The following is a 26,799-nucleotide window of genomic DNA, read 5'->3' on the forward strand; positions in this document are numbered from 1 at the left end:
CTTTCTCCCCAAGTTTCTGTCATGTTACATAACCGTTCCTCTTTGTTGGATGGAATTAGATCTAGAGAAGCTCTTCCCTCTAACTGTTCCTTTTAATTCATGTAGATGAACAGAAAGTCCATAATTTATCTGAGTCCCAATTTTTTAAAAAAGAATGAAATTTCAGACAGAAATCTAAATGCCACTCATCAAAATCTTGCTTAGCTGGCAGTTTTATAATCATTACCAATATAGATTAACCTCTTAAAGTCACAATGCTTGGGAGCTATCTTTACTTGGACCAGGGTGTTTTAAATATTCACAAAAATTTTAAAAATGTTCCAAAGCATGTAGTGCACCACTTAATTTAAAACAAGCAACTCTTTTGCTAGAGTTTATTTTACCATTCCCCAATGTAATAAGGAATACATTTCTAAATAAGAACAACTAAACTTGAAGAACTTCTAGAACATTCAATGCTTATCTATTACTTACTTTGTAGAAGAACTGCTATGATACCTATTTTTTAAATTTTCTCTACTTTTTAAATGGTCCATATATAGCTGGACTTGGAATTTAGGAAAGCATTAGTTGTACTATTGATTTGGCTTGATGGTGAACGCTTGTAATGATTTTTTTTCTTCATTTATCTTAGAGAAAACGTCCTATACTATAATTGCTTTTCTGCTTCCTAGATGTCCATGTAGATACATATATTTTTATTATTCAGTAATGATAGAACCCTTCTATTAAGCCAGCTCATTACCATTCAAGTAAAAAAAAACTAATTTAAATATTCTTCCATTAAAAAAAGTAATACATTGTAAAGCTGTATAAATCAAGTGAAAAATACATATACTTATTATTCTTCCCTAAGGGCAAGATTTAATTTTGAATTTGAATGTTGCTTAGCATAGGGTTTTGACGTTAATTGAATCTTAAATGAATGATTTTACATGAGGCAATTGACATTCTTAAATAAGACTGATAGCATTTGAAATGAAGCGACCTCTAACCTGGTTATTTCTTGAAATTCTTATCAAAAAAGATTTTAAGTCTAGTGTTCATAATTATTTTTAATAGTATTATTTATGAGAGCAAAAAATTTACATAACTGCTTAATTATTAGTAGTTCTCTTCACTAATAAAGGTATGTTAACATAATGTACTAGAAGATTATGTCGTTATATAGAGAAGTGTTTAAACAAATAAAAAATACAGAACTCAAAATAATACATATCCACTATAATCATCATGACACAAATAAGTAACATGTTTTTATGTTGACACATTCGAAAAGAACCATGCAGAAATTTTAAAATATTTTTATCTGCATATAGCAAATTATTTTTCTATAATTGCATTTAAGTGTAGCCTTCTCTAGGAGATAAGGTTATGGGCATTCTTTATTTCCTCTTTATACATTTGTGTACTTAGCTCTTGTCATTTTTTTGTTTTTCATGTGCATGTACTAATTTTCAAACCAGAAAATGAGGCTCTGAAACGACTTCCATACATTAACTAATAATTCTAAAATAAGCTGTGCAAAGAAACACATGTTATAACTTCAAGTATTATATTCACTTAACTACAAACAGTTTTACTTGGCAAAAATTAACATTATGCGATCTTTCCATGATTATGATATTAAAATTAAACTTTCAAAGGGTATATTCTTTCAGTTTATAATACCTACCAAGGATTACTTCCTTTCAAATCTCTTCACCATCACCATAATCATCAGCATCAGTATCATCAACAATTGAAACTTACACTCTTTTGTACCTACTAAAGAACAATTAGAAAATGTCCATGTACTTTATCCAGCATGTCATAGTTTATGGTTTCAGCATCCCTTCACATTTTAGCAAGAAATAATTTTCTTTGGTTATCTGGATACCAAGATACTTTGAAATTATTCACCTATGTTCAACTGGATTTTTGTTTTATTGTTTCATTATTCTTGTTTTTATAAAAAGACTCAAATTTATTCTTAGTTATTGGTCATATAGAACAAAATTGGGAATAGCTTCATTTCACCTACTCAGAGTTTATTTGGAGATACCTGTTTTATATTCGGTGTCAACTGTCTCCAAGTAAGTTCACACATCTAAGTATAATATTTCAATATGACAATAACTGGTTTCTGATACAGACCTATATCTCATATTTACAAACTGATTTTCCTCTTTCATTTTAATATTTAAATTTTAAGTTGTAAACAAACTGTGACCATTTTACTTCATAAAAGTCCAAAGGCAAATGTTTATACCCCATTTCTTCTATCACACTAGGAACAAACCCCTTTGGTGATTTATTTTTACAAATGTTGATGAAAACAGAAGTATTTCCATAATAATATGATTAAATTAAAAAGGGACTGGAAAGATTCTGCAATATTTCACTTCCTTGTATATCTGAGATATTCTGAAGTTAACAGATAACAGCAGACTGTTGCTGTTTCAAGCCACACAGTTTGTGTGTTAGTTAGGAAGCCGTGATTATATAAGGGCCCCAATTTCCTGATTATGCTTGGACTGATGTGTCAAATCAGTTAAGAGTTATTCACTCTGGAAAAAAAACAATAAATAACTGGAGCTGTAGGGATCTTGTGAAGTTATAATAAAGAAAACCAGAGATTCCTCCAAATATATACATCTAAGATGCAGTACACTTGATATAATTTTAGCAACATGTAGAAATATAATTCATTTGGAGGAAAGGGTGAAAAACATACTGATATAAACTGCTGTGAAGAACGAAGTTTGCAATATGGCAATATGGCACAGTGATGCTAATTTAACTATTTCTAATAAAACTGTATTTTGTATAAACTGAGTGCAACCTATGAGCGTGACAAAAATATGTATTTATGTGACAGGTACAGTCAAAACTCAAACATTTCATTTGGAGTTCAATGGAATTGCCATGAACATTTTCTCTTAAAAAAATAAAAAAGCAAACTTAGAAAAGTTTTGCAGACTTTATCATTGAAAGGAAAACATAGTAGGTGCATTTGTCACATGACTTTTATAACTTAATATACTTATGTTTTATAATCACAATCACTTATAGTATATTGTATATCTTAATTTTCAAGGCATTATCTTAAAAATTGTTTCAATTAATTGTCATAACACTACTATAAGGTCAGTGTGGACAGGTTCTATTGTAAAGGAGAGATAAAGTTATTTCTGTGGATTTAAAGAGTTAAGTGGTAAAAAAAGCCTATGTTGATAAATGTGTTTTATCCAACAGAAATATTTTAAATCATTTCAAAATCTGAGATTTACGAGGAATTCCTTTTAGAGACTTGAATTTACTTAAGGTTGTTAATGTAGAATAAAAAAATAGGAGAGGTAGAAAATGATCTTTCCAATCCCACCTGCTAAAAAGAAAATCACTTGAATCTGTCCACTAATCTCTAGCCCACTGCCATGAGACCTCTATGTCAGTTCACATCTCTGTCTTTGTTGCTACGTTTTCTAACTAGGCTCAACATGTTTAGTTTTGTTCCACTCTGACCCATATAGCCAGTGTGATCTTTCTAAAAGGCAAGTGCAATAGATATTGTCTCTTCCCTGCTGAAAAGTCTTCAATGGCATTCCCCATTTCCCTTAGAATGAAAAATAAAAGACAAAGCTTATAAGGCCCTCTTCAGCCTAATAGCGTTCAGGACATACTAATGTAAAATATGACATGTTGGCATATTAAGATGAATGAGTTTGAGAATATGGCAGAAGCAGAAAGGTCACTTTGACCTTCTTCCAACCCTTATCTCACGAAGCAGGTCATAAAACCCTCATACAAGAGGTGGCCTCCTTATGCCCAGAGGAAAAAAGAAGCATCTTTACCTCCAAAGACAAAGGGACACTGAGAAGACTCCTAACAAAAAGGACTTGCTAAATTCCCTCCAGTTTATTTCACTTAACTCATACTCCTTAACCTACCCTATTTCTACATGACAGCCCACTCTTCATCAAACTTAGCGTAGAAATACTCAGATCTGTTTCTTCTGGTCTAGATTTGCTCATGAAGGCTCCTGTACCACAAAGAACTTACATTAAATCAACATATATACATTTTTCCTGTTAATTTATCTTTGTCAGTTTCATTTTCAGACCCAGCCAGGAATCCTAAGAGGATCGAGGAAAATTTTTCCTCCTCTACAAGCCTCCTTTTTCAACTCAACATTACCTCCACTCCACCATCCTTCAAAGAGAACCTCAGTAATTTGAACATGTACTCTCTCACTTCTTGTCTTTTCTCTGCCTGGAACTCTCTTACTCACATCTTTATCTGGCTACCTCTCATTCATCATTCATTAAGGTCTCAGCTTAAACACATCCTCTGAGGAATCTTCCTCTTTCCCTGCACTGTCTTTCTATCCTGGAACTTATTATACTTTATTATCATAACGTTTTATTTTAATTGACTGTTTCTCTTATTGACTGTAACTACATGAGAAAGGGACCGTGTTTGTCCTGCATACTGTGGTCTCTCCAGGGCCCAGCACAGTGTCTGGTGGTAGTAGGGGCTCAAGTAATTCTTGTTGAATGAAAATATCAGTATCAGATAATCTTGCAAAATATAAAATATTTTAGTTTAAAGTACCTTTAAACTAGCAAGCACTATAGACTACAAAGGATAAAATAATTCTCTTAATGTATCAATTTTGTATAGTCATTAATTCAGTCAGAGATAAGGTTAAAGATGTATGTTTAAAATATACCTTCCAGGAAAAGTATGTTCAGAATACGCTAGATGAATGGGAACTTCCCTGGTGGTCCAGTGGGTAAGACTCCGCACTCTCAGTGCAGGGGCCCCGTCATCGACCCCTGGTCGGGGAACTAGATTCCGCGTGTATGCTGCAACTGAGTCCGCATGCCGCAACCAAGACCCAGCGCAGCCAAAATAAATAAGTAAATATTAAAAAAAAGAAAAGAAAAAGAATGAAGTTGTACCCCTACCTCATACTATAATAAAAAAAAAATTAACTCAAAATGGGTCAGATACCTCAATGTAAGAATTAAAACTACAAAACTCTCAGAATATGCTAGATGAAGAAAGTGATAGCATAAAATTCATTTAAAATAATAACTACTTTGCGGAATTGTTAGTTGTTCAAAAAAGGTAATCATTTGAAAAGAAAAATGTTGACTAGGCTCTTTCCTGAATTAAAAAACAAACAAAAAAAAAACAACTGAACTATAAACTGAACTAATGCTCCTTTTTTGATTTTTTTGAATAGCTACAGAAGGCATGGTAGGGGTGGCAGGGACATAACGTATAAGCCCTGAACTAATTTTCAAACCTTTGGTCCTTTCCTCATTTTGCAAACCCTTTTCAATACAAGAAAAAGAGAGGAAAAGGAAATAAGATAGGAGAATCATTAGGAAGCATGATCAAGTGCTTTTGAAGAATTCAAATCCTTCCAAAACAAGAAACTGAGGGGAAAACAGACACAATAAAATGGTAGCATAATTCTTTCTAACATCAAGCTCAGCTCAAATTAGGTACTTGGGCATGCTGTGTAGGAAGGAAAACTTATCACCCTCCCTCCACATATACACATTTGTGTCAGTGGGTGGGTACAGCGTTACTATATTAACTGGCAACTCCACTGGCACTGAGCCACCGAAGAGGCTTCTGAATGTGACACTTGGTTCCTGAACAGACTCTTTTCAACACAAGACATATAGAAAGTAAGAGAGGATAACATTTTAAAAATGAAGCAACACCACATATCACTAATTACCTGTTCATAAGAGTGGATATTCTCCTCAGCCATATCTGTAAATGCTGACTTGATATCATTTTGCATGTTTTGTTTCCATCTTTCCCAATCTGCTTTCAAGGCATTATTAGCGCACTCCACTTTATCTTCCAGTTTTCCAATCTCTTCCGTAAGCTGAATTAGATCACAAAGAGATCAACTGATCTATGTATTCCTGCCACTAAGTGAATTCTTAAAGTCTAAGCTGAATATTATAAAAAACAGTTTAAGAAAAATACTTTTTTTGAAAAGTCACCAGTATTTACTCTGTATACTAACTAGTTAAAGTAAAGAGAACACTGGATTCAGAGATGTCAAGTAGAGTTCTAAGGTCTGCCACCAATTAGCACTTGACTTTACCTAAATCTCTCTAATCTTGGGCTTCAGTTACACTATTTATAAAGCAAAGGAAATTGGACTACAAGTTATTCCAAAATTTTTTTGCAATAACTCTCTAATTACCACTGATTGTGATGAAATATTTATGTTAAAAGATATGGTTGGGGGCTTCCCTGGTGGCGCAGTGGTTGAGAGTCTGCCTGCCGATGCAGGGGACACGGGTCTGAGCCCTGGTCTGGGAAGATCCCACATGCCGCGGAGCAACTAGGCCCATGAGCCACAACTACTGAGCCTGCACGTCTGGAGCCTGTGCTCCGCAACAAGAGAGGCCACGATAATGAGCGGCCCGCGCACTGCGATGAAGAGTGGCCCCCGCTTGCCGCAACTGGAGAAAGCCCTCGCACAGAAACGAAGACCCAACACAGCCAAAAATAAATAAATAAATAATAATTAAAAATGAATATCTGCTTATAAAAAAAAAAAGATATGGTTTCACATGTTCAGCTTCCCCTTCCTACTCCTTTTTCAGCTGTTTTTAGCAGAATGCTCAGTTAACTGACATGTTATAACATCCGTATAGATTATGTAGTCCAACCTGGAGGCCCAGGGGATTAACTTGTCACATTCCACTCAGCTGGTAACAGAGGCAGGTTTATATCACAAGACACCTGACACCTAGTCCACGCTCCATTAGACAGGCTGAGTGTGACAGTCATACCTCCTCCCCAACTTACCCACCAACCTTTGAGCATGGAACCCATCAATTTATTGCTTTATATTTAGCACATTTATATAAATTTTTATATATTTATGTATATTTTATACACATATATTTATTCATATATCAGCATACATTTATTTGTTAAGTTCCTTCCCCATACCAGGCATTATTCTAGGACTTGGAGATTCAACAGTGAAGACAATAGACAAAAATCCTTGTTTTTACCGGAGCTGATATTCAACTGGGGAGAGACAAACCATAAGCAAGATAAATGAAATATGAACTATCATTTGATAATAAGTGTCAAAAAGAAAAACGAAGCAGAAAGGTAGATAGGGAGTATAAGAATGATGCAATTTTAGATAAGATGGCTGGGGAAAGCCTAAATAAGAAACTGTCATTTGAATAAATATCTGAAGTTGATGTGAGAGTGAACCATGGGGTTCTTAATCAGAAAAGCATTCCTGGCTGAGGAAGAAACAGGACAATGGCCTAGAGGTGGAAGCATGCCCGGATGGTCCAAGAAGAATAAGGAGACCAGCATGGCTGTAGCAGGTGGCAGAGTTAAAAAAGAGGGAAACTCTTAGGAGATGAGGTCAGAGAAGCAGTGGGTGACCAGATCTTACTGAGCCATGCAGTCCATGGTAAGGATCTTAGGTTTTATTGAGTGAGACCCAAAGCCAGAGAGATTCAAGCAGAAATGACACCACCTCTCCCATGTTTTAAAAGGGGCATATTATACGTTACCACTGTTCCTTGGCTCCGAGTATTTGAAAGAGGCTATCATTTAAGAAGGTCCCCATTACAGACATGCTAAAATGTGAAAATGTATGTCTTAGAATCAAAAAAATGTTATTTTACTTCCAATGCTTGTTTGAAATATTCTTTTTATTCATTTGTCAATATTTTGCTGTGAAATTTCACTGCTGACTTTATTTCATTGCAGCCATATTTGCTTTTGTTTCCCTAAGAATAGACATTTGGTATTATATAAATCTTTTATTACCTATGGGAGATCTATTTCAGTAGTAAGGTTGGTTTTCATGTTTTGTGTGTGGCGGGAAAATGTGTTTTTTTCACTTTCTTATTTTGTTTGTAAACTATCTCAGTGAGGCCATTTATTACTTTATGGGTATGTATGACTCTTTGGGGGTAATTATTTTGCTTAATCACAGAGAATTTGTCTAAAAGGATGTTAATGGGATTTCTCATGGTGGACTGCGGATGCTGGAGAATAAGCTAAGGTAAAATTTTACTGACAGGCCAAACTCAAACAGGATCCGGAGAAAGCTCAGGGGCCGGTTACAAAACCTCACTCCTCTGGGCTGTTGGATGGAATCTTGCCATTTTCACAGCCAGATGGAGATGATTAGAAAAGTGTCTTTTTTTATAGCTAGGATGAAGAGGTACCTACACCAACTGTAACTGCACTGTTTTTCTCCTCTGCTTAGGTTTTGCAGTCTAAAAGTGCCATGCACTGGAGTGGAGTGGGATTACTGGCAAAGTTCTTTACTGAAAGTGGCTTTAGGAAACACAGTAGATTCTAAATCATATATTCTATCTTCCTTCCCCTCCTGATGGAGCTTAAAATGGTGTTACTGCCGTAAGGGATTTAAACAGTCTTCCCCTTTTCAATCTGCAACTCCCTCTTCTAAAAGCCCTTGTTAGTGGTAGTCAGGCTGGTTGGTGCTTCTGCCCTGGCCCAGAGCTACTGCATTCCTAAAGAAGTCCTGTCCTGTTCTCTGACTTCACTCCCACCTACAGAAAGAAGCTTTGTAGCCTGATCAGCATGGCACTGGGATTAAGATGACTAATGATAGGTTAGACTGATCGCAGACCCCACGTCTGTCTTTTACAAGCTGTGTGACACTGGGTAAGAGTACTTTTTGAAGCCCTAGTTTCTTCATCTGTAAAATGAATATAAAAATGACACTACCTATCTCGAAGGGATTTTTATTAAAAGTTGCCTGAGATAATGAACACGTTCATTGATGTGCACAGTGCCTGACAATTTTTCTACTAAACTGTATCTATTACTATCATCATTACCACCATTACCACCAGTACCACCACCATTACCACCAGTACCACCACCATTACCACCATTACCACCATTACCACCATCATCGTCAGTTGGTGAAATGGAAATGGATTCCCTCTCCTCTTCCAGTATTTTGGTCTCTGGAAATATACCATTTCTTTGCCAGGGTCTAGGTCTTAATTTCTAGTGCTATTTCTTGATTTATTCTCACCAGCGTAGAAGAGGATACATATGTTCTAAATATACATGATCAATTCCTGTCATTTTTTTGGAGGCTATATATATATATATATATACTGACCACTTTTTATTTCTTTGATGATTCCATCATTATTTTAGTTAGAAAAGGAAAAAAGAGACATTAGGTATTTCCTCACACTGAATCATCTTCCCCTAATTTTGACTTGAAGAAACTCTAACTGATAATAAGCACAAAACACTTAATTCAAAGTAGGAATGATCTGGACTATTATCTTTCCTACCAATTTACAAAGGCATATTATTAGATTTCCCTTCCCTTAGTTGACTGCACTTTTAGCAAGTTCTTTGGTACAAGGAACTGTGCATTTAGATGGTGCAATCCAGGCTCTCAACATAAACACTGAACAAAATTTCACTGAAGTGGGAGAGTAACGTGTTAGGCACCTGGCGGGCCAAAGAAGCCCGTCTAGTGCTTCAGCACCCCTCTAACCACAGAGCAGGTTTCAATAACTCTGAAAGTAGGGAATTATAGTTTCTACCAGAAAGCAGCATAGAAAAGACTGAGTTTAAAAGGATTAAGGCTTGAATCATTCATTTCACAAATACTGGAAACGACTTGGCCCTCTGTTGGTGGAAAAACTGAAGAAGGAAGCAATCCTTTTTGCCAGGAAAATGTTGTAATATCAGAATAAGTAATAAAAGATTATAATATAGTGAAAACTAAAGATTTAGATTTAACTGCAAGGCTAATGGGTAATCGCTAGCTTCAGTTATATTCAGCTAGAAATGAGCCATACAATTAAGTGAAAACCATTAATACTAAGAGCTCAGGCAAACAAAACAATATCCTTCTTCAATAGCGAGTACCTACTATAGCACCAGGAAAAGCAGCAATAATAATGACCACTTATTGTATTTCTGCCATGGGCCACTGTATTAAGCTATATACTTTACATATATTATTTCATTTAATCTGCATAATAATATTGCAAATTTGGTAATATTATCTTCCTTTTACAAGCTGGGAAACTGGGAGAAAGAAATAAAAGAGATCACACAGCTTTTTGTGGCATCATGGAGATTCAAGTGAAAATACATGCTCTTTCCATAGTGAGTGAATAGCCCCAGGCTAGCTTGCGTGTGGCTTTCAAGATTAAACTGATTCACCTCTTACCTTAAGGAGTTTGTTATCTTTTAAAATGCAGATATGCAAAAATAAAACAAAAACCAAAGGCTATAATACAAAGCAGAATGTGATATATATCATAAATGGAGGAAAAAAATTAAAGTAGTATACAGAAAGATACAGCATGGAGGATTAATTCCAACTTTGGTAGGGGACATTCCAAGTGTTAATTTGCTAGGCAGTGAGTGGGGAAGAAGGCATCTGGATGAGGGTATGGCATAAATAAAACCACAGGGATGTTATGCTATAGAGTGTGACAAAACAATGGATAAGAGATAGTTTGGAGGCTGGAGGTGGGCAAGGAGAAACATGGGAAATGCAGCTGGACAGGCTGATTGAAGATTGACCACTAGAGGGTGTAAATGCTATTGAGCATGAAATGGATTCTGTAGGAAAAGGTAGGCTACCGAAAGTTTTTGACCAGGACTGAAGTATACTTCAGATAGATTCCTGAGTCAGAGATATGCAAGGATGCTTAAAAGAGAAAGGGGGGAGGAGGAGGGGAAGAAAAGAAACCAATTAGCCTGCACTGGGACTATGGAGACAGCAATAAAAATGATGAAGATTTGGTTCATTCCCACTCATTCATCCTGCAGCATTCACTCAGCATCTATCTAGTCTCTGTTAGGAACTAAGATGAAGGGTGAAAAAACAGTCCTTGCCCTCAAGGACTCATGCCTAAGGGGAGAAATAAAAAAAACAACAACTGGATACAGAAAATGTGAAATGCAGTTCATGTGAAGCAAATAGGGTGTACAGTCCTAGAAGCATGTTTACTTTGAAGTTTCTAAAAATCGCAGGTGGTCTGTCAAGGTTGGTACCTAGAGTGTGAGTAGGGGAATAGCAAAAGAGGAAAGAGAGGCAGCTGCCAGGTACTAAAGGGATTTCCCTGGGGGGTGTTTGGATTTTCAAACCAGGACCAGGAAAGCAGCAGTAACAATGAGATTCCTGATACAGGGGATACAGAGAGGAGGAGATTCTGAGACACAGAATCAGTAGGGGCTGGCAACTGACTAAGTATGGATGGGCACTGGAAGAAAAGATAAGATTATCTGATATTTTTAACTGGATAGCATTCACTGGAAGAACAGGTGGGGTAGGGTGAGATAGGAAATGAAGGCCTAAAGGCAACAGTAATAGTCTTGCAGGGTGAGGTATACATCAAACAACTTTTGGAGGTCAACCCTGTGACATGTTTCACTAAAAATTCTTACTATAATTCTTACAAAGTGAAAAAAAAAAAGTACTTATCCCTGAGAAGGAACAGGGTCATGGAGAAAAAAAATAAAGGAAATAACAATGAAAAAAAGAGAAAAATATGATCATGCTAAAAATAGTCCACCATTAACATCAACATATTAAATGTTAAAGTAATATTTAATTACTATGCTTCATTATTTCTCATCCATGAAAAGTACAGTCTAGGAGGTGGGTGTCAGATCAAAGAATAAAAGATGCATGAGGTTCATGTCATATCCCATCAACTTGGAGGTACCCTAGATTCAGCTGAAGGGTGCCCCTTCCTTTACTTGTTAGATTGAGCTTGTTTTGTTTCTTTGATTAAGTTCAATGTTATCTAGAGAATGGTCTGATGGCTAAAGGGCCAAGAACTGACATACTCATTCTGTCCACGTCAGTTATAGCTCTGAACCCTGGTTATATCATATTATGAATGTTTGTCACAGGTCATGTGGGAAAGTGGGTAAAATAATTTGGATGAATCCACACAGATCATTCATTACTGCTAGGAAATAAAGCCTACATTCTAATGAAATAGCCCTGTGGACCATTTCTACGATTATAGGCCATTACACTATTTTTAACAGTTACTCAGTTTTTGAAGCACATGTCTGCTAAGACAACCACAGGTGCACTGAATCCCTCAAACCCATTTAACCACCTTGGAGGTTTTCCTCCTTATTCCCTGAAAGCTGACTTTAGAAAGCGAAACCAATCCAGAAACCCTATAACATTTTAATAGTTTTTATTAAAATAGGCCTTTTATAGATTTTAATTTTCTATGACTTTTATACATTTAAATTTGTAAGAACATATTTTCCCATAAGTACAACCATCAGAAATAGATGGATTTTTATAGAAAAGTTAGATAAATCCATGCAAATACAGTTTATTTATTACCTTTCTGTAAGCAAATGATTAACTAAAATATAAAAATTTCTTTCACAGAAAATTCGTATTTTATTAACAATAAAAAAGATATAAGTGATAGAACATTTTAGAATCCCATAATAAAGACAAGTGTCTTCCTTTGTGACAAAATGTTGTCTTGGAAATTATATCAGAAACATCTATTTATTTATAAATAAAATATTACAGATGTGAACTGTATAATCACAAAGTTAGGGTAGCAAATAAAATAGGGTAGCGAATAAAATATGAAAAATATTTTTAAAAAGAACATACTCCACAAATATACATCTCCAAAAATATTTTATAATAAATAAAGTTTGGAGACAAAAATGGGATTACCTGTATACTCATCAACTATTTAAGAGGTAAATACAATGTATCTAGAGTACGTATATTTGATCTAATACTAAACATTAAAAAATAATTGGGCTTTTCTTAGAGATTAAAGTGTGCTTAAAGATGATTAGGTAGGCCTTTTGCTCTTAAGATTTAAGGTTGATCTTTTGATGCTATTTCTCTCAATGTATTTTCAATACAGAGGCAAGAACTTTTATATTTACTAATAGAGACAAGAATTATTCCACTGGATTTGCTTGGCTATACTATGTCCTCCTGCAAATGGACTCTGAGAGCTTATCTGGACTTTCTGGCAGAGAAGTGCAGGTATTTAGGAATTACTTTAGAATAGCTTTAGATTTGGCAAGGACTATGAAAGACAGCAATTAACTTTTGGAGGGATGGCACAAGATATGGGTAACTACCTAGCCAGTCAGATGAGTGAAATCACCTTTACTACTAAGGAGGAGATGACAAACAGCCCGATTTCCTTTACATTCTTGCTGGATAGCCTTCTGATTATCTTTGCTTTCTTTGTCTCTAATGTTATCAAGAATGGTCTGATAGTAAGAAAAAGAGGAATTTACAATAGGTGTCTCGAAGCTATGGTGAGGGATAGAGTTAGGAAAAGGAGCTGTGTTTGTGCATGTATGTTGCACATTCTTAACATCTGCCTGCTCACCAGCAATGCTAAGTCCCTACTATGATCAGGTCCTGAGCTGCACGTCACACGTGGCGTCTCATTTAACTTTCTCCATAACTCTTAGAGGTAGCTTTCTTCCCCCCCGTCTAGCTGGTCCAAGTCTTACAAAGTAGACTTTGCACATGATGAATGTGGGTCCGTGTAACAGTGCACTTTCAACATCCTTCCACCAGCTCTCAATTATGCTTTTCTTCTCTTGAATTATTTGGCAAACTCAATCTAAGTTGATTTTTTTAAAAAAATATTTCCTGCCCCCCCCACTTTAATTTTATTTATTTGTGCTCCTTAAACCTCTATTCTCCTCCAAAATACAGTTTCTTATTACCTTCAATAAGATGAAAGAACAAATAAATTGAGAATAAAAGTAAACATTCATTCAACAAATCTTTAAGTGCTTACTGTGTCCCAGGCATTAGCCCAGGAACATGACCAAGAGCACAGGGGTGAATACGAGAGGGAAGGTCCCTGTTGCTGGGAGCTTACAACATAGTAGGGGTTTCAGATCCACACTGCATTGGGCATTCCATGTCACCTTACCAACTACCTTAGAGTCTATCAGTGAGCTTGTTCTTTTTGCATAAAAAAAAGGAAGTACCTCCCAAAGTAAATTTTAAGAAATCCAGAATATCTAGATTCAAAAATTTCCCCAGAAAAGGAAATGTATCTTTATATCTAATACATATCCTTACTGCATCTTTCTCAGTTGCCTTACGGTATTAATAAGTATTGTATTTGGCTCCTCCTCTCTTTTATCCATGAATTTTAAAAATTTCATAATCACACACATTTATAGGACAGTGATCTAGAGCCTGCGCTCTGAAGTCCATGGGTGATAATCCTGACTGTGTTGACCTTAGCTAACTAAATTCAGTTCTGTGATAGGCTGCCGTTTCCTCATCTGTAGAATGAGGAAAAAGAAAGTACCTACTTCACAGGATTGTTTTTGAACAACATGTTAGCAAAGTGCCTGAGACTTAAGCATTTAATACATGTTAGGGTTAGAGTGGCACTCCAGAGTGATTATGGAAGGACAATTGTTAGGGTCTCGGAAATGTCCTGACTGAATCTGCCAGCTCACTCACTTCTACTATGTTAGGGAATACTTACTGAGGACATGCATATAAAAGGAACAGCCATAGGGGAAACAAAGAGACATTAATAGCTCAGAAAGCTCCCCAAATGCTCCAATATGCCTGAGAGTATTGGTGGCTGAATGGACAATGTGGCCATGCCAAAAAGTCTATGTAAGGCCATTCCAATCAGGCCCTCCTCCAAATCAGATGGGCAAGGCCAAGAAGTCCAGAAATTATCTCCATTTTGAGGAACTAGGTTACCACATTACGTCAATAAATTATTCCACTCTAATACAAGAAATACCAGTATCTTGCTAATTTATGGAATGATAAAACCCTAAGACAAACAATGCAGATGGATCTTCCCACACTGATTCTGAAAGTTCCTTAAAATATACTTCCTAGTAACCAAAATAACCTGTCCAGCAACTTAAGAAGACCCCCTATACTTCCAAACATTCTCTTATGCCTTTAGTTTTTCTTATTCACCAGAGATCAGTTTTTAGAAAACATATTAGTTCCTTCAAGAACTATTTGTTGAGCACGTACTATGTGCCAAGAGTACCACGCTAGACACAGTGCCCCTATGTGAAATATTTTCCTTCTTTTCTCACTCAATTTTTGGCACACTGATGTCATAGAGGTACATCTTTACTTAAATCAGAAAGTCCTCCTAATTCTGATAGTTTCGTGATGAGATCAGTACAGAATGACTTAATGTGTGTTTCTTAAATTGGGATTTCTATATCCACATCAATACTCAGTGATAACATAAAGGATTGCCAATGTCATAAATAAATGTGGCATAATCTTGTCATAGATATTTTATGGAGATCAGAGAAAAATATTTTTAAATTAACATAAACATAAATATATTATGGAGTAGTGATATTCATATGAAACTTTAAAACAGGACACCTTAATGAAATTTTGATCTTGCACTGGCCACGAATGGGTCTCTCAGACTACTGAGGTATACATTCCAACTTTCCTATACCAAAGAAAGTAAACTCTTTTCATAAAAATGTTTGAACTACACACTGCATTACAATGTGTTAGAAGGAAATCTGCTTGACTGCTGAACTACATATTTAATAAAGATTAATACACTTTGGCATGATAATTCTAGGTGAGTTAATTGCCATGATTACCTAGTTTTATCAAAGTATCATTTATAAAAATTACAGATTGAGAAAGCAGCTTCCCCATAGTCTATTTCTCCAGGAATAGCTGCCAGGATGATAGAAGGAAAGTCAAACTTTTTTCAACGACTTTGATCTATCACTGCTAAACAGCAGTCTAGGGAAAATTTCACTTACCTCTCTAAGAAAGAACCACTGTCTCTGACTATTTAATCATCCCCATCCTTCATCACTTACCCCTGACATTATAATCTACAACTAGTGGCAAGTAAGCACCCCTTTTCCTCACCCTATGACTGTCTCTATTTATAAGTACAGCAGTAAGTTCATGTGGGCAGCATGATTAAAATTTAGAGTCTCTCCAATATCATGACTGAGCTAACATCTGAAGAACTTACAAAGGTCTGCTCCTAACGCATTATTGGAAGAGTTATTTTCCTAATGAATGATAGCAATCTCACACAAATTAGTCTAGCATGTAGAATTTATAAGGATAGCATGACCTGGATACAAAAACTGACATTTCTGGTACAAGCAATGGTAATTACAAATCACTCTCCCCCTGCCCCCAGCTTTATCGAGGTATAATTGACAAAGAAAAAAAAATTGCATATGTTTGAAATATACAACATGATGACAAATCATTCTTATTCAGAAATATAAACATAAACGTCCTAAAAGTTGAGGTAGCCAAATCCAGCAAGGGCCAAGTTGAATTTATCCCAGGGATCCAAGGATGGCTAAAATGAGAAAATCTCTCAGTGTAAATCACCACATTAAGTGAATGATGAAGAAAAATCATACACTTACAATGAGTCGGTACAGGAATCCACACAATAAATTTGAACACCCACTTACGAATCAACTTCTCATCACATAGGAGTAAATAAAAACTGCCTTAACCTGATTAAAATATATATACTCTAAAACGTTTAGCAAACATCAATACTAATGGAAAAAATCCTGAAAGCATTTACTTTAGCATCAGGGATAATACAAGGATGTCCCATCACTAATAACTTTACAATGCATTTTTTAGCCAGCTCAATAAGAAATGAAAAAATAAATACAAGGTCTAAAGATTGAATAAATGAGACAAAACTATCAATATATACCCATAAGGTTTTCTATATAGAAAATCCCAAAGAATGTACAAAGAAATTATTAAAACTAAAAATAATTTAGAAGATTGCTGGATATAAGATACATATGCTAAAGTGAATTATATTTCTATACTCTGGCTCAAAAAAGTTAGAAAATAAAACATTTTAAATATATAATTTATGATAAATACAAACAAAACATAAGGTACTTAGGAATAAATTTATGGAAAGATATAGAAGACCGTTTTGGAAAAAAGCATTTTAAAACTTATTGAGAGATATCAAAGAAGACAAATAAATGGTGAGGTTTCTAAAAATTATTCCGTTTTAAATCTTGTAGCTAGTTCTCTTTCTTTTAATTTCAGTTTAAGTACCAGTTCCTCAGATAGTCCTTTTCAGACAGCATTTATGTTCAAAGTAGGTACTTTTTCACTACTCTCTCCATCTCAGTCCACTGTTCATCTCCTTAATATTCATTAGAACAATTATTTTTTGTATGTTTATGTACTTTCCTGTTAGAATATAAGTTCTAACATGGGCCATGTGTCTACCTTTTGGCCACTATATCCTCAGTACTTACTATGTAGAAATGTGATAAATATTTGTAGAATAAATGAATGATTTCAGAAAAGTAAAATATTAGTAATGAATCTAGGCTTGTTTTACTACTGCCTTTCCAAGGATTGTTTTACCACACTTTGAAATACCACAGAAACTTACAAGCTGCCTGTACCTAAACCTAAAGGTATATATCACCAAAATTTTTGAGCAAAACAATACAATTTGAGGATAACAGCTATTCTTACTTAAAAATATCTTCATTGTTTTCTTTTTAAAATGGCTTCTCTATTATTGCCTTTTATGGAAATAATTAACCATTCAATCTATTTATTCAAGTGCTAAAACTTTCTCTTCATAATCAGAAAAGCTGAGAAATTATCATTTTAAAAGTTCTTGAAAATAATATACCTAAATAAAAAGATTTAGATTGCCACTCCATCATAAGACAATAGAAAATTCAAAAATTCAATTCTAATCTGACAGCTACTTCTTCTTAACAAGTATTAATTAAATTGCAGGGGAGAGAGAAGAGGGCTCTTAACAATAAAATTACATTATTTTCTGATTTGTGAGAGGGGTAAGATGTGTCTGAAAAATTAGATGCTTGATTATACAATGCTGCTCAGGCATCCATGTGATTACTACATGTGAATGCCTTTTTTATATACAATATATACTTTTCTTAAAAAGTAGAAACCTCTCTTTCTGAAATTCACTGCCAATTTTGTTATCCAAATGTAGCTTGTTCAGTAAAGCACAATGTATTTTCTAAAAATGACAAATTAGGTCATAAAACACCCACAAATATAGCTGATACATCACCTTTCAAGTCAGTACCTCCAACACCATTAACGTCCTTCGAATAAGGAATAATCATAATTTTCTTTGACACTGGAATCAACAGAAAGCCAATTATTTAAACAGCCCCATTTTAGGAAATGTAGTGATCCCTTTTGCATCCTTTGTACAACAGAGGCACAGTAAAAATATATAGGATAGAAGAGGATTCATTTTTTCCAGGTGCTTCCATGAGTCCGATTAATATAAACCTTTTAAAAAGGAATGATGTGGCTCCTAAGAAAAAAAATTTTTTAATCAAGGTCTTTTAACTCTTTCGATATAACTTCCTATATTTGTTTCTGAAGAACATAATCCAAGCCTAGAAAAGCTATATGCTATACTATCATTAGGTTTTAATAAAGTTATAAAAATTATTTCAAAGCCAAATCTAAACATTTATTTTACAGACCTTCACAGGCCATACAATTTTCTGCCATTAAATATTTTTACTCACTATTTAACCAAACAATACCTCTAGTATTATCTCATTTAATTCTCACTATACACCTATAACGTAAATATTGTTTTACTAACAAGAAAAAGGAATGCTTACTGAGGTTTAAGTTACTTTTTTGTAACTTTTTTCCAGAATCCAGATTCTCTAATTTGTGATCCAACCCCACCATATTACACAATTCCATAATGTGGCCCATGAACCTCAAGACATATATAAGACAGCTCACAGGCTGCATGAAGGAACTCCCATTTATATTTAACTCTTTTTAATTGACATAAAACATTATACTAGTTTCAAGTGTACAACAAAGTTATTTGATATAGTATATATGGAGAAATGATCACCACAATATGTCTAGTTAACATCCATCACCACACAGTTACAAATTTTTTTTTCTTGTGATGAGAACTATTGAACTTTTCAGATCTACTCTCTTAGCAACTCTCAAATATACAATACAGTGTTATGAACTACAGTCACCACCCTATACATTACAATCCCGTCACTTATTTTATAACTGAGAGTTTGTACCCTTTGATCACCTTATATTTAATTCTCATATAATGTTTTTGAATTATATGCATAGTTTATAACACAGATAAAATATATGCGTAAAGTAGTGCAAGTAGATAATTTGTAAATTTAAAATGTACACGTACTGGGAGGTGTGCTCAAAAATATTTAGGTGATAGAGTACGTTATCAAAAAGTCTGGTGACTGAAATGTTACCTTTGCTGAAGTACTGTGTACATCAGACTTTTAATTAAGTGATTTCGCTTGATGTTTTTTCAGACATTCATCTCTTTTCTATCTGAATCCCTACCAAAGCTAAAACCTTCAATAGATATGGTCTTTCCTCTTTGACTCAATCAACCAAACTACCATACATAAAAAATACAGCTCTTAAAGTTGCAGCATATTCTAAAACAGAGCTAGCCAATAGAACTTTCTGGAATGAGAGAAATGTTCAACTTTGGAGTGCCCAAAATAGTAGCAATAGCCGCATGTGCCTTTGAAATGTGCTGGTCCAACTGAAGAACTGAAGTTTTCCTTGTATTTAATTTAAATTAATTCATATTTAAATGTAAATAGCCACATGTGGTTAGTGGGTACAATACTGAATAGCAAAGCTCTAGAGAGCTGTGATCAATATAACTGGAATAGCATATGTACTCAAGTATATAAATTTTAGGGCTTCCCCCCCAAAAAGATATCCTTTAGTAAACCTGCTTTTACATGGTTTCCCAGAAGTCCTCTAATATTAATGAATATTTTCTCAATTACTTCATTCTAAAGACATGACGGTATTTTAGAATATTATCTTGAAACAAATTCAATATTTGGTACTTTTGGATATATATAGTAGTATACTAATAGAATTCGTTTAGTTTAGTATTTTTTTAAGGGAGACAACACACTAATTATTTTTAGGAAATAACTTCATAATTCAAGTGTTTATTATCATTACAAGTAAGTATTTTAAAATTTACTTTTAAAAGCACTGCAAATTGACAAATAAGAAGGATAAGTGGGGGTAGACAAGTTCCACCATATATAAAACATATTTTAAAACATCCATTACTGAAACAGTACAGTTCTGCTGCTTAATTAACAGGCCAATCAAGGGAACATACAGAAAGCCTTAAAACAGTTGCATGTGACAACAAAAACTGAGTATACTTCAAAGGTAGAGTTGCAAAGTATTGGGGAAAACATGACTACTCAATAGATAGCTTTGGCACAGCAAGATAGTTACCTGAAAAAATATATAGTTGAATCCACACCTCACATTTATAAACAGAATTAATTCCAAATGGCTCAAAGATTCAAATGTAAAAAAGAAAACCCCAAAAGTTAATAAAAGAAGTGTGATACAATTCTTTTGTCATCCTAACTTGTACTTGAAAGTAAAATCCTTTAGAAAAAGATAGATAAATCTGACTTTATAAAAACTAAACTTTTCTGTACAGGAAAGATCACTATAAAGAAAATTAAAATACAGTACAAATGACAAAAAGGACTAATTTCTCAAACAAGAATTTCTTAAAAATCAGGAAAGATCAAGAATAGGTAAAATCTAATGATCAAAAAACAGACAATTACAAAAAAAGACAAATTTTACTTAAACATAAAAAATGCTTACCCTTGTTCATCATAAGAAAAATAAAAATTAAAACTATGAAGCGATACTATCTTCACTTAATGGATGGCAACAATTCTACAGTTTGATAACACTGACAAGGCTGGGGTGGAGGGTACAGGAGTAAACAAGCAATCAAACATGTTGGTGAGATTGTAAATAGCTCTCCCAGCGGAAAGTAATTTGGTAGTTCTAATAACATCAACAATAACATCAGCTAATTCTTTTAGCTTTTCATTTGTACCAGGCACTATTCTAAGCACTTATGTGTGTTACACATTTAGCCCTATGAGCTAGGTACTATTATTTCTTCTATTCTACAAACTGTGAAACTTGACCAAGGTTGCACAATTAATAATGAGCTATCAAAACTGAATAGTCTCTGGTTTAGCAATTTCAATTCTAGGTATTTATTCTACAGATCTACTGGTACATTCACAAAATAATACACGTACAAGGTTATTCACTGAAGCATTGTTTATAGTAGCAAAAGGTTAGAAATAAATGTTCACCAGTTGGAGTCAGATTAAATAAATTCTGGTACATCCATACATCAGAAGACCATGCAGCTGTAAAAGACCAATAACTGGAAGGATCACCAAGATATGTTATTATATTAATAAAGCAAACTATAGAAAACTTTATAGCATATTACTACATTCACTAAAAAGTAAAATCAGAATGTATATTTGAATTTGTGGTACATCCATAAAGAAACCTGGAAGGCTACAAAAGTAACTAACAACAGTACGTACTTGTAAAGTGGGTGGTGGGAATTGGGAAGATAGGATATGGGGATGGGAAGGAGACTTTTCATTAAATGTGTGTTTTAAAATTTATGAATTTGAATCATGTGACTATATTACATATTTAAATAAATTATTTTGGTTTTTTTTTAAAGCAACATGCTCATTGCTTACATTAGAGATCAAGAAATATATTTTTGGGGACAAATGAAATGTTGACATTCCTAATGTTCTATAAATGAGCACTGGTGGCTGGAGATAACATTTGAAGGGACATATCATATAGGGACTAAAAATGAGGCACAGACACAGAGACCCTGAGCTCCTTTTTCCTGGTTGTTGAACTGTATGAGTATATAACCTCTTCCAATGAAAAGAGAGTCAGATGACTCAAAAGAAGTGTTGAAGATGCATGTGGGAGTGCAAAAGGTGATATTTCTACATTAATATATTATTTAATGTGTATATTAAAGAACCACATATTCATATATGTGTATGATCTTAAATGTGCATGAGTAAGTTAATCTAAATATCATAACTAAAAATTTGACGCTGGACAAAAACCTTGTTTTTTGGTGTGGAATCTTCTTTGGGAAACTTGTGTCAGGGTGTCCTTACATTTGCATTTCTACATGTGACAGTGATGACCACACCTGGCATATGTGCATGCGCCTTTCGTATCCTCATTAGTGGAATATGCAGAATGTGTCCAGCATTTTCCTGGTGTGACGGTCTGTGACAGATCTTTTAATGCATTAAAGATTTGTTCTGAATGCATTTCTTTGTCCTTTCTCTTACTCATTTTAGATTAAAAGCTTCTATATCAGAGGGTGCCAGCAGCAACAGAACCTGCCTCCTGGGAAGCACAGAACCTCTGCAAGTTTGTAGTTTATTTTGAAAATGCACCTGGTGATCACCAGGTTTTGGATCACCAGGTGCATTTTCAAAATATTCTTCCCCTCTTCCCCAGCCACACAGCTACTGAGAACTACTGACATACATCATGCCTCCTTAATTCATTTCACATTTTCTTTTTTACTGAGAGATAAGCAAGGCAGGTCAATTTACTCTAAAATTCATACTATTAAAACTGCCAGTTCACTGTCACAGAACATTTCAAATCATCAATAATGTTCTGTGGCAGGAATGGCAAAAAGAATTTATCAGGCGTGCCAACTCTAACTGATCGGTATCAGTCATATGAAGCATGTTGATATGTATCTTTTCAGATGTCACCCTAGAATACAGTTTTTAAGTTACTGGCACAATTTCTGGAGTCCTGCTTCGAAAACCTCTACATGTGCAATATTGAGCCAGTAACTTTTATTTCTCTGTACCTCAGTTTTCACATTCGTAAAATGAAGAAAATTATAGTACCTACCTCACTGTATTGTGTGAGACTTAAATGAGACAATACATGCAGAGCATTTAGAACTCTGCCTGGCACATGGTAAGTGCTTAAAGAATGTTAGCTGTTATTATTGTCATCATCATCAATTAGTTTTAGCATAACATACTGATCTGGTTAAAATAAAATTCTATATAGTAATTCCTTGAAAGAAGGCAAAAATTTCAACTTTCCCAGATCACAACTCTACATGTTCTAAAGTGTTTCCAAGTTGCAATTCCCAATTTACTGTGAATTCTAAATATATATATATTTGGAAGCGATTGAAAAAAAAAGCACTAAATTCTTAAAATTCCTTTTTTGTTTTGATCTTAGTAGAATATAATTGTTATCTATCTTCGAAGTCTCACACCCTTCTAGGCTTCAAACCCACCTATCAGGAAAAGAAAAAAAGGGTAAGAGACCAGGGAGTATAGTGCCAGGTTATAGTTCTGGTTCTACTATTTAACTAACTGTATAACTGTGGACAAATCACTTAACCTTTCTTATCAAAATCTCCACTACTACCACCTTAGTTTATGCCGCCATCATCTCCTTCCTACTGCACTGGACTCAACAGTCTTTTTGTTTCCCATGCAGGAAACAGAGTGAGCACTTGAAAGCAACTGTCAGTTCTTCCTTTTCCCTTTCTCTTCTTGAGCAATTCAGTCCTAAAGCTTATTTGGTAATGCAGAGAAAGGCTGGTGTCCATTCTGGTGGAGGAAGGAAGGCAACGTCATGGTGGCCCAGAGCAGGATATGAAGGCATTAGCAAGATGATGAGGTCTTCCCTGCAAAGAGTGGTCCAGAATGGGAAGTAACAGCACAAGCAGGGTGAGAAGGGTGTGTATTGCGTGTGGGCAGCATGGGGGAGCTGAGGCTATGGCACGGAAAACAGACTCCTAGAGTGGTAAAGAGGATGCTCTTGCATGGGTGTGGTCCAGTGCAGGGTGTGGAAACTTGAGTGGGGTGAGGAGTACCTCCACTTAGGAAAGAGCTATGAGCTCTTGAGCTATGCAAGATTGTTTGCAAACAGGGAATCAATCAAATAAATAAATATGTAAAGGATAATGGGAGCCTGTTTCTCACTGTCAGAAAGAGAACCACAAATATTGAAAGAAAGAAAACTAGAATGAACCCTCATGATATTGGATTTAAGTTGGAGGCACTGGTATGAAATTGTTATTTTTAATAGTTATAAACAGACAAATCAATATAGATATAAAAATGTGTGATTATACATTATATTCCTATCTATATATCCATAGATATGTTTCCTATCTATGTCCACTCAGATCTTGGAATAATGTTACCTAAATAGCAATGAACATATCTAATGCCAAGATACTATATTCTAAACATAATTTTTTCCACTAAAACTTGTTAGGAAAATGGCTGTTAGGAAAATGGCTGATTCCAGGGCTGGAGTAAGAAAAATACAAGAAGAGCCTAGAAAGTCATGTTGTACCAGAAAGAAGTAAAGAATGATGGGAACATGTTAAAAGGAGGGAAAAAAAGACAGCTTGAAGATGGTCCTACTAGCCAAATTGGAGGCAATTTGTATATCAAAATATATAGTGATAGTAATGGACTAAAACCTACTGACTAAAATAGAAAAGCACATGCGCGCGCGCACGCGCACACACACACACACACACACACACACACACACACACACACACAAATCAATTTAAAGTTTAGGGCTTCCCTGGTGGCGCAGTGGTTGAGAGTCCGCCTGCCGATGCAGGGGACACAGGTTCGTGGCCCGGTCCGGGAAGATCCCACATGCCGCGGAGCCTGCGCGTCCGGAGCCTGTGCTCCGCAACAGGGGAGGCCACAACAGTGAGAGGCCCGCGTACCGCATAAAAATAAATAAATAAATAAAGTTTAAAGTAAGGTAAGGAATGATATAATTATAGTCTCAGAGTAGCTCCCCACAAAATGTTTTTTAATTACAAAGGGAAAGGAGTGATTTTACAGTGGAGAAGCTTGGCAGACATCACCTTAATCGAGTGAGATCAAAGAGTATATCGTTAATGGGACAAATAAAAATCATGTGCTACCTAACAGGTAGATTGCAGCATCACTTGAGTAATATTCCTGTCAGAGATTGACAGTTTAAATCTAATCATAAGGAAGTATCAAACAAGTTCACATTGGAGGTATTCTACACAATACCTGGCCTGCAATCTTCAGTGTAATGGTCATAAAAGTCAAGGAAAGATGAAAAACTATTCTAGACTGAAGGAGACATCTAACCATTGTCAAGAACATTACAGAACACTGGCAAAATCATTCAGGGGTCTGTGTGTTAGATAATAGTATTGTTTCAATCATAACTGATTGATACTGATAGTTGTATTATGGTTATATGGGAGAATGTCCTTGTTTGTAGGAAACATACACCTTTAAGGGTTCATGAGCATAAGGTTTGCAGTTTACTTTCCAATGGTTCAAGGAAAAGAAAAGATTTTTAAGTTGTATTTGCAACTTTTCTACAGATTTGTCACTTCAAGATTAAAAAAAAATTTTTAAGCCTATAATATACCAAATCAGAATTCTTCCCTGCTTGAACTCTTCAGTAGCTCCCCACAGCAACTAGGATGGAACCCATGGCCTACATGTTCTCAACTGCTTGCTCAGTCCTCACGCCCCAGCTGCTAACGAAGGGGTACTTCATTCCCTATACTCTAGCTACACCAGATATAACTAAAGCTCCTGGAACACAGGAAGCTAACTCCCATTTCAGAGCTTTGCACGGATTCTTCTTAGAACACTTGTGCCAGATTTGGGAATGACTGCTGCTTATCAGCACTCAGCTCTCCTCTCAATGTCACCTCCTCAGAAAGGCCTTCTCTTCCCCTCCTGGTGTTCTCCATCACATTACCCTGTTTTATTTTCTTCATAGCACTAAGCACTATCTAAAATTATCAGAGTCATTTATTATTTTTTTCCTTTATTTTCAGTATCCCCCCCCCCACCACACACACACACTAGACCATAATTTCCTTGGGGATAGGGGCTATGTCAGTCTTGGTCACTGCAGTGTCCCCACCATGAAGTGCTTAGATGGGGAGGGAACTCATAACTCTTGGCTGACTGACAAGCTAGGCCTCAATTTTCTTATCTACAAAAGTGGGAATAAAGTATGCCTAACGTGTAGTATTATTCATTGGATAGTAAACGTAAATTATTAAAACAGTGCCTGGCATACAACAGGTACTATACAGATGCCAACTGTGCTTCAGAAAGGAAAGCACTAGTTTGGGTCTAGAACCTCTTTGAAAGTTGAACGGAGCTTTGATTGGGGCATTTCCCCTTAAGTCTGCTCCGCTATTGACTAAGCTTTAGTAGAGAGAAAAAGTTTACTCTCCAAAACCCAGAAATATAATAAATCAAAATGCAGTTAATTTGGTGATATGGCACTGTACTAGAAGAAAAACTACTGGTTCTGTTCTTTGTAGAAATATAATTTTTTATTTTTAGAAGTACTATTTAAAAACGATTCATACTTTAAATAATGTTTTATGATACCATTACATGTTTTCCAATATATTAGCCTTTTATACTTTCTTCTTCTAACTTACCAAAATTTTTACTGACACAAGCTCTAGATTTATAAACATTAATTCATCTTCAAAAGAAGTTTCTTCAAAGTAAGCATTATTTCTGCCTGTTCGTGGATAAAGAAGACTTAATATGTCTGATTAAGGTCACAAGTTAAGTAAAAGTGAATCAAAGCCCTCTCCAGGCTTCTGACTCCCAGCGTGTTCCTGCTCTAAGCATAATCATATATTTATTGAGTGCCCAGGCAGGGCCAGGAGTGAAAGAGATATGTAAGACAGACCCTTAGGACACATTTCTTATTAACGAAAAGTCTAAATTAAAAGGAAATTGAATCTATTTTGAGTTTCTATA

The 26,799-nt window shown here is 35.1% G+C and overlaps 1 protein-coding gene across 7 annotated transcripts in view; it reads right to left on the reverse strand.

Moving 5' to 3' along the window:
• Window positions 1-26,799, reverse strand: part of SNX7 (sorting nexin 7) — a 98,170-nt gene that overhangs the window by 14,647 nt on the left and 56,724 nt on the right. For 4 of the 7 annotated variants that reach the window (XM_022553312.3, XM_022553307.2, XM_022553306.2 and 1 more), the window contains one exon: window positions 5,738-5,890. The exons of 1 other annotated variant lie outside the window; for it this stretch is intronic. In XM_022553312.3, the coding sequence (XP_022409020.1) occupies window positions 5,738-5,890 (153 nt within the window). Of the gene's footprint in view, window positions 1-1,125; window positions 1,768-5,737; window positions 5,891-26,799 lie in introns of those variants that run through there. 2 more of the 7 variants (XR_002641911.3, XM_089919091.1) reach the window with 2 other exon arrangements.

This window comes from Delphinapterus leucas, chromosome 1 (assembly GCF_059928025.1).
Source record: "Delphinapterus leucas isolate spDelLeu-1000000601 "Yukka" chromosome 1, BTC_Dleu_Yukka2, whole genome shotgun sequence".
Lineage (NCBI taxonomy): Eukaryota > Metazoa > Chordata > Mammalia > Artiodactyla > Monodontidae > Delphinapterus > Delphinapterus leucas.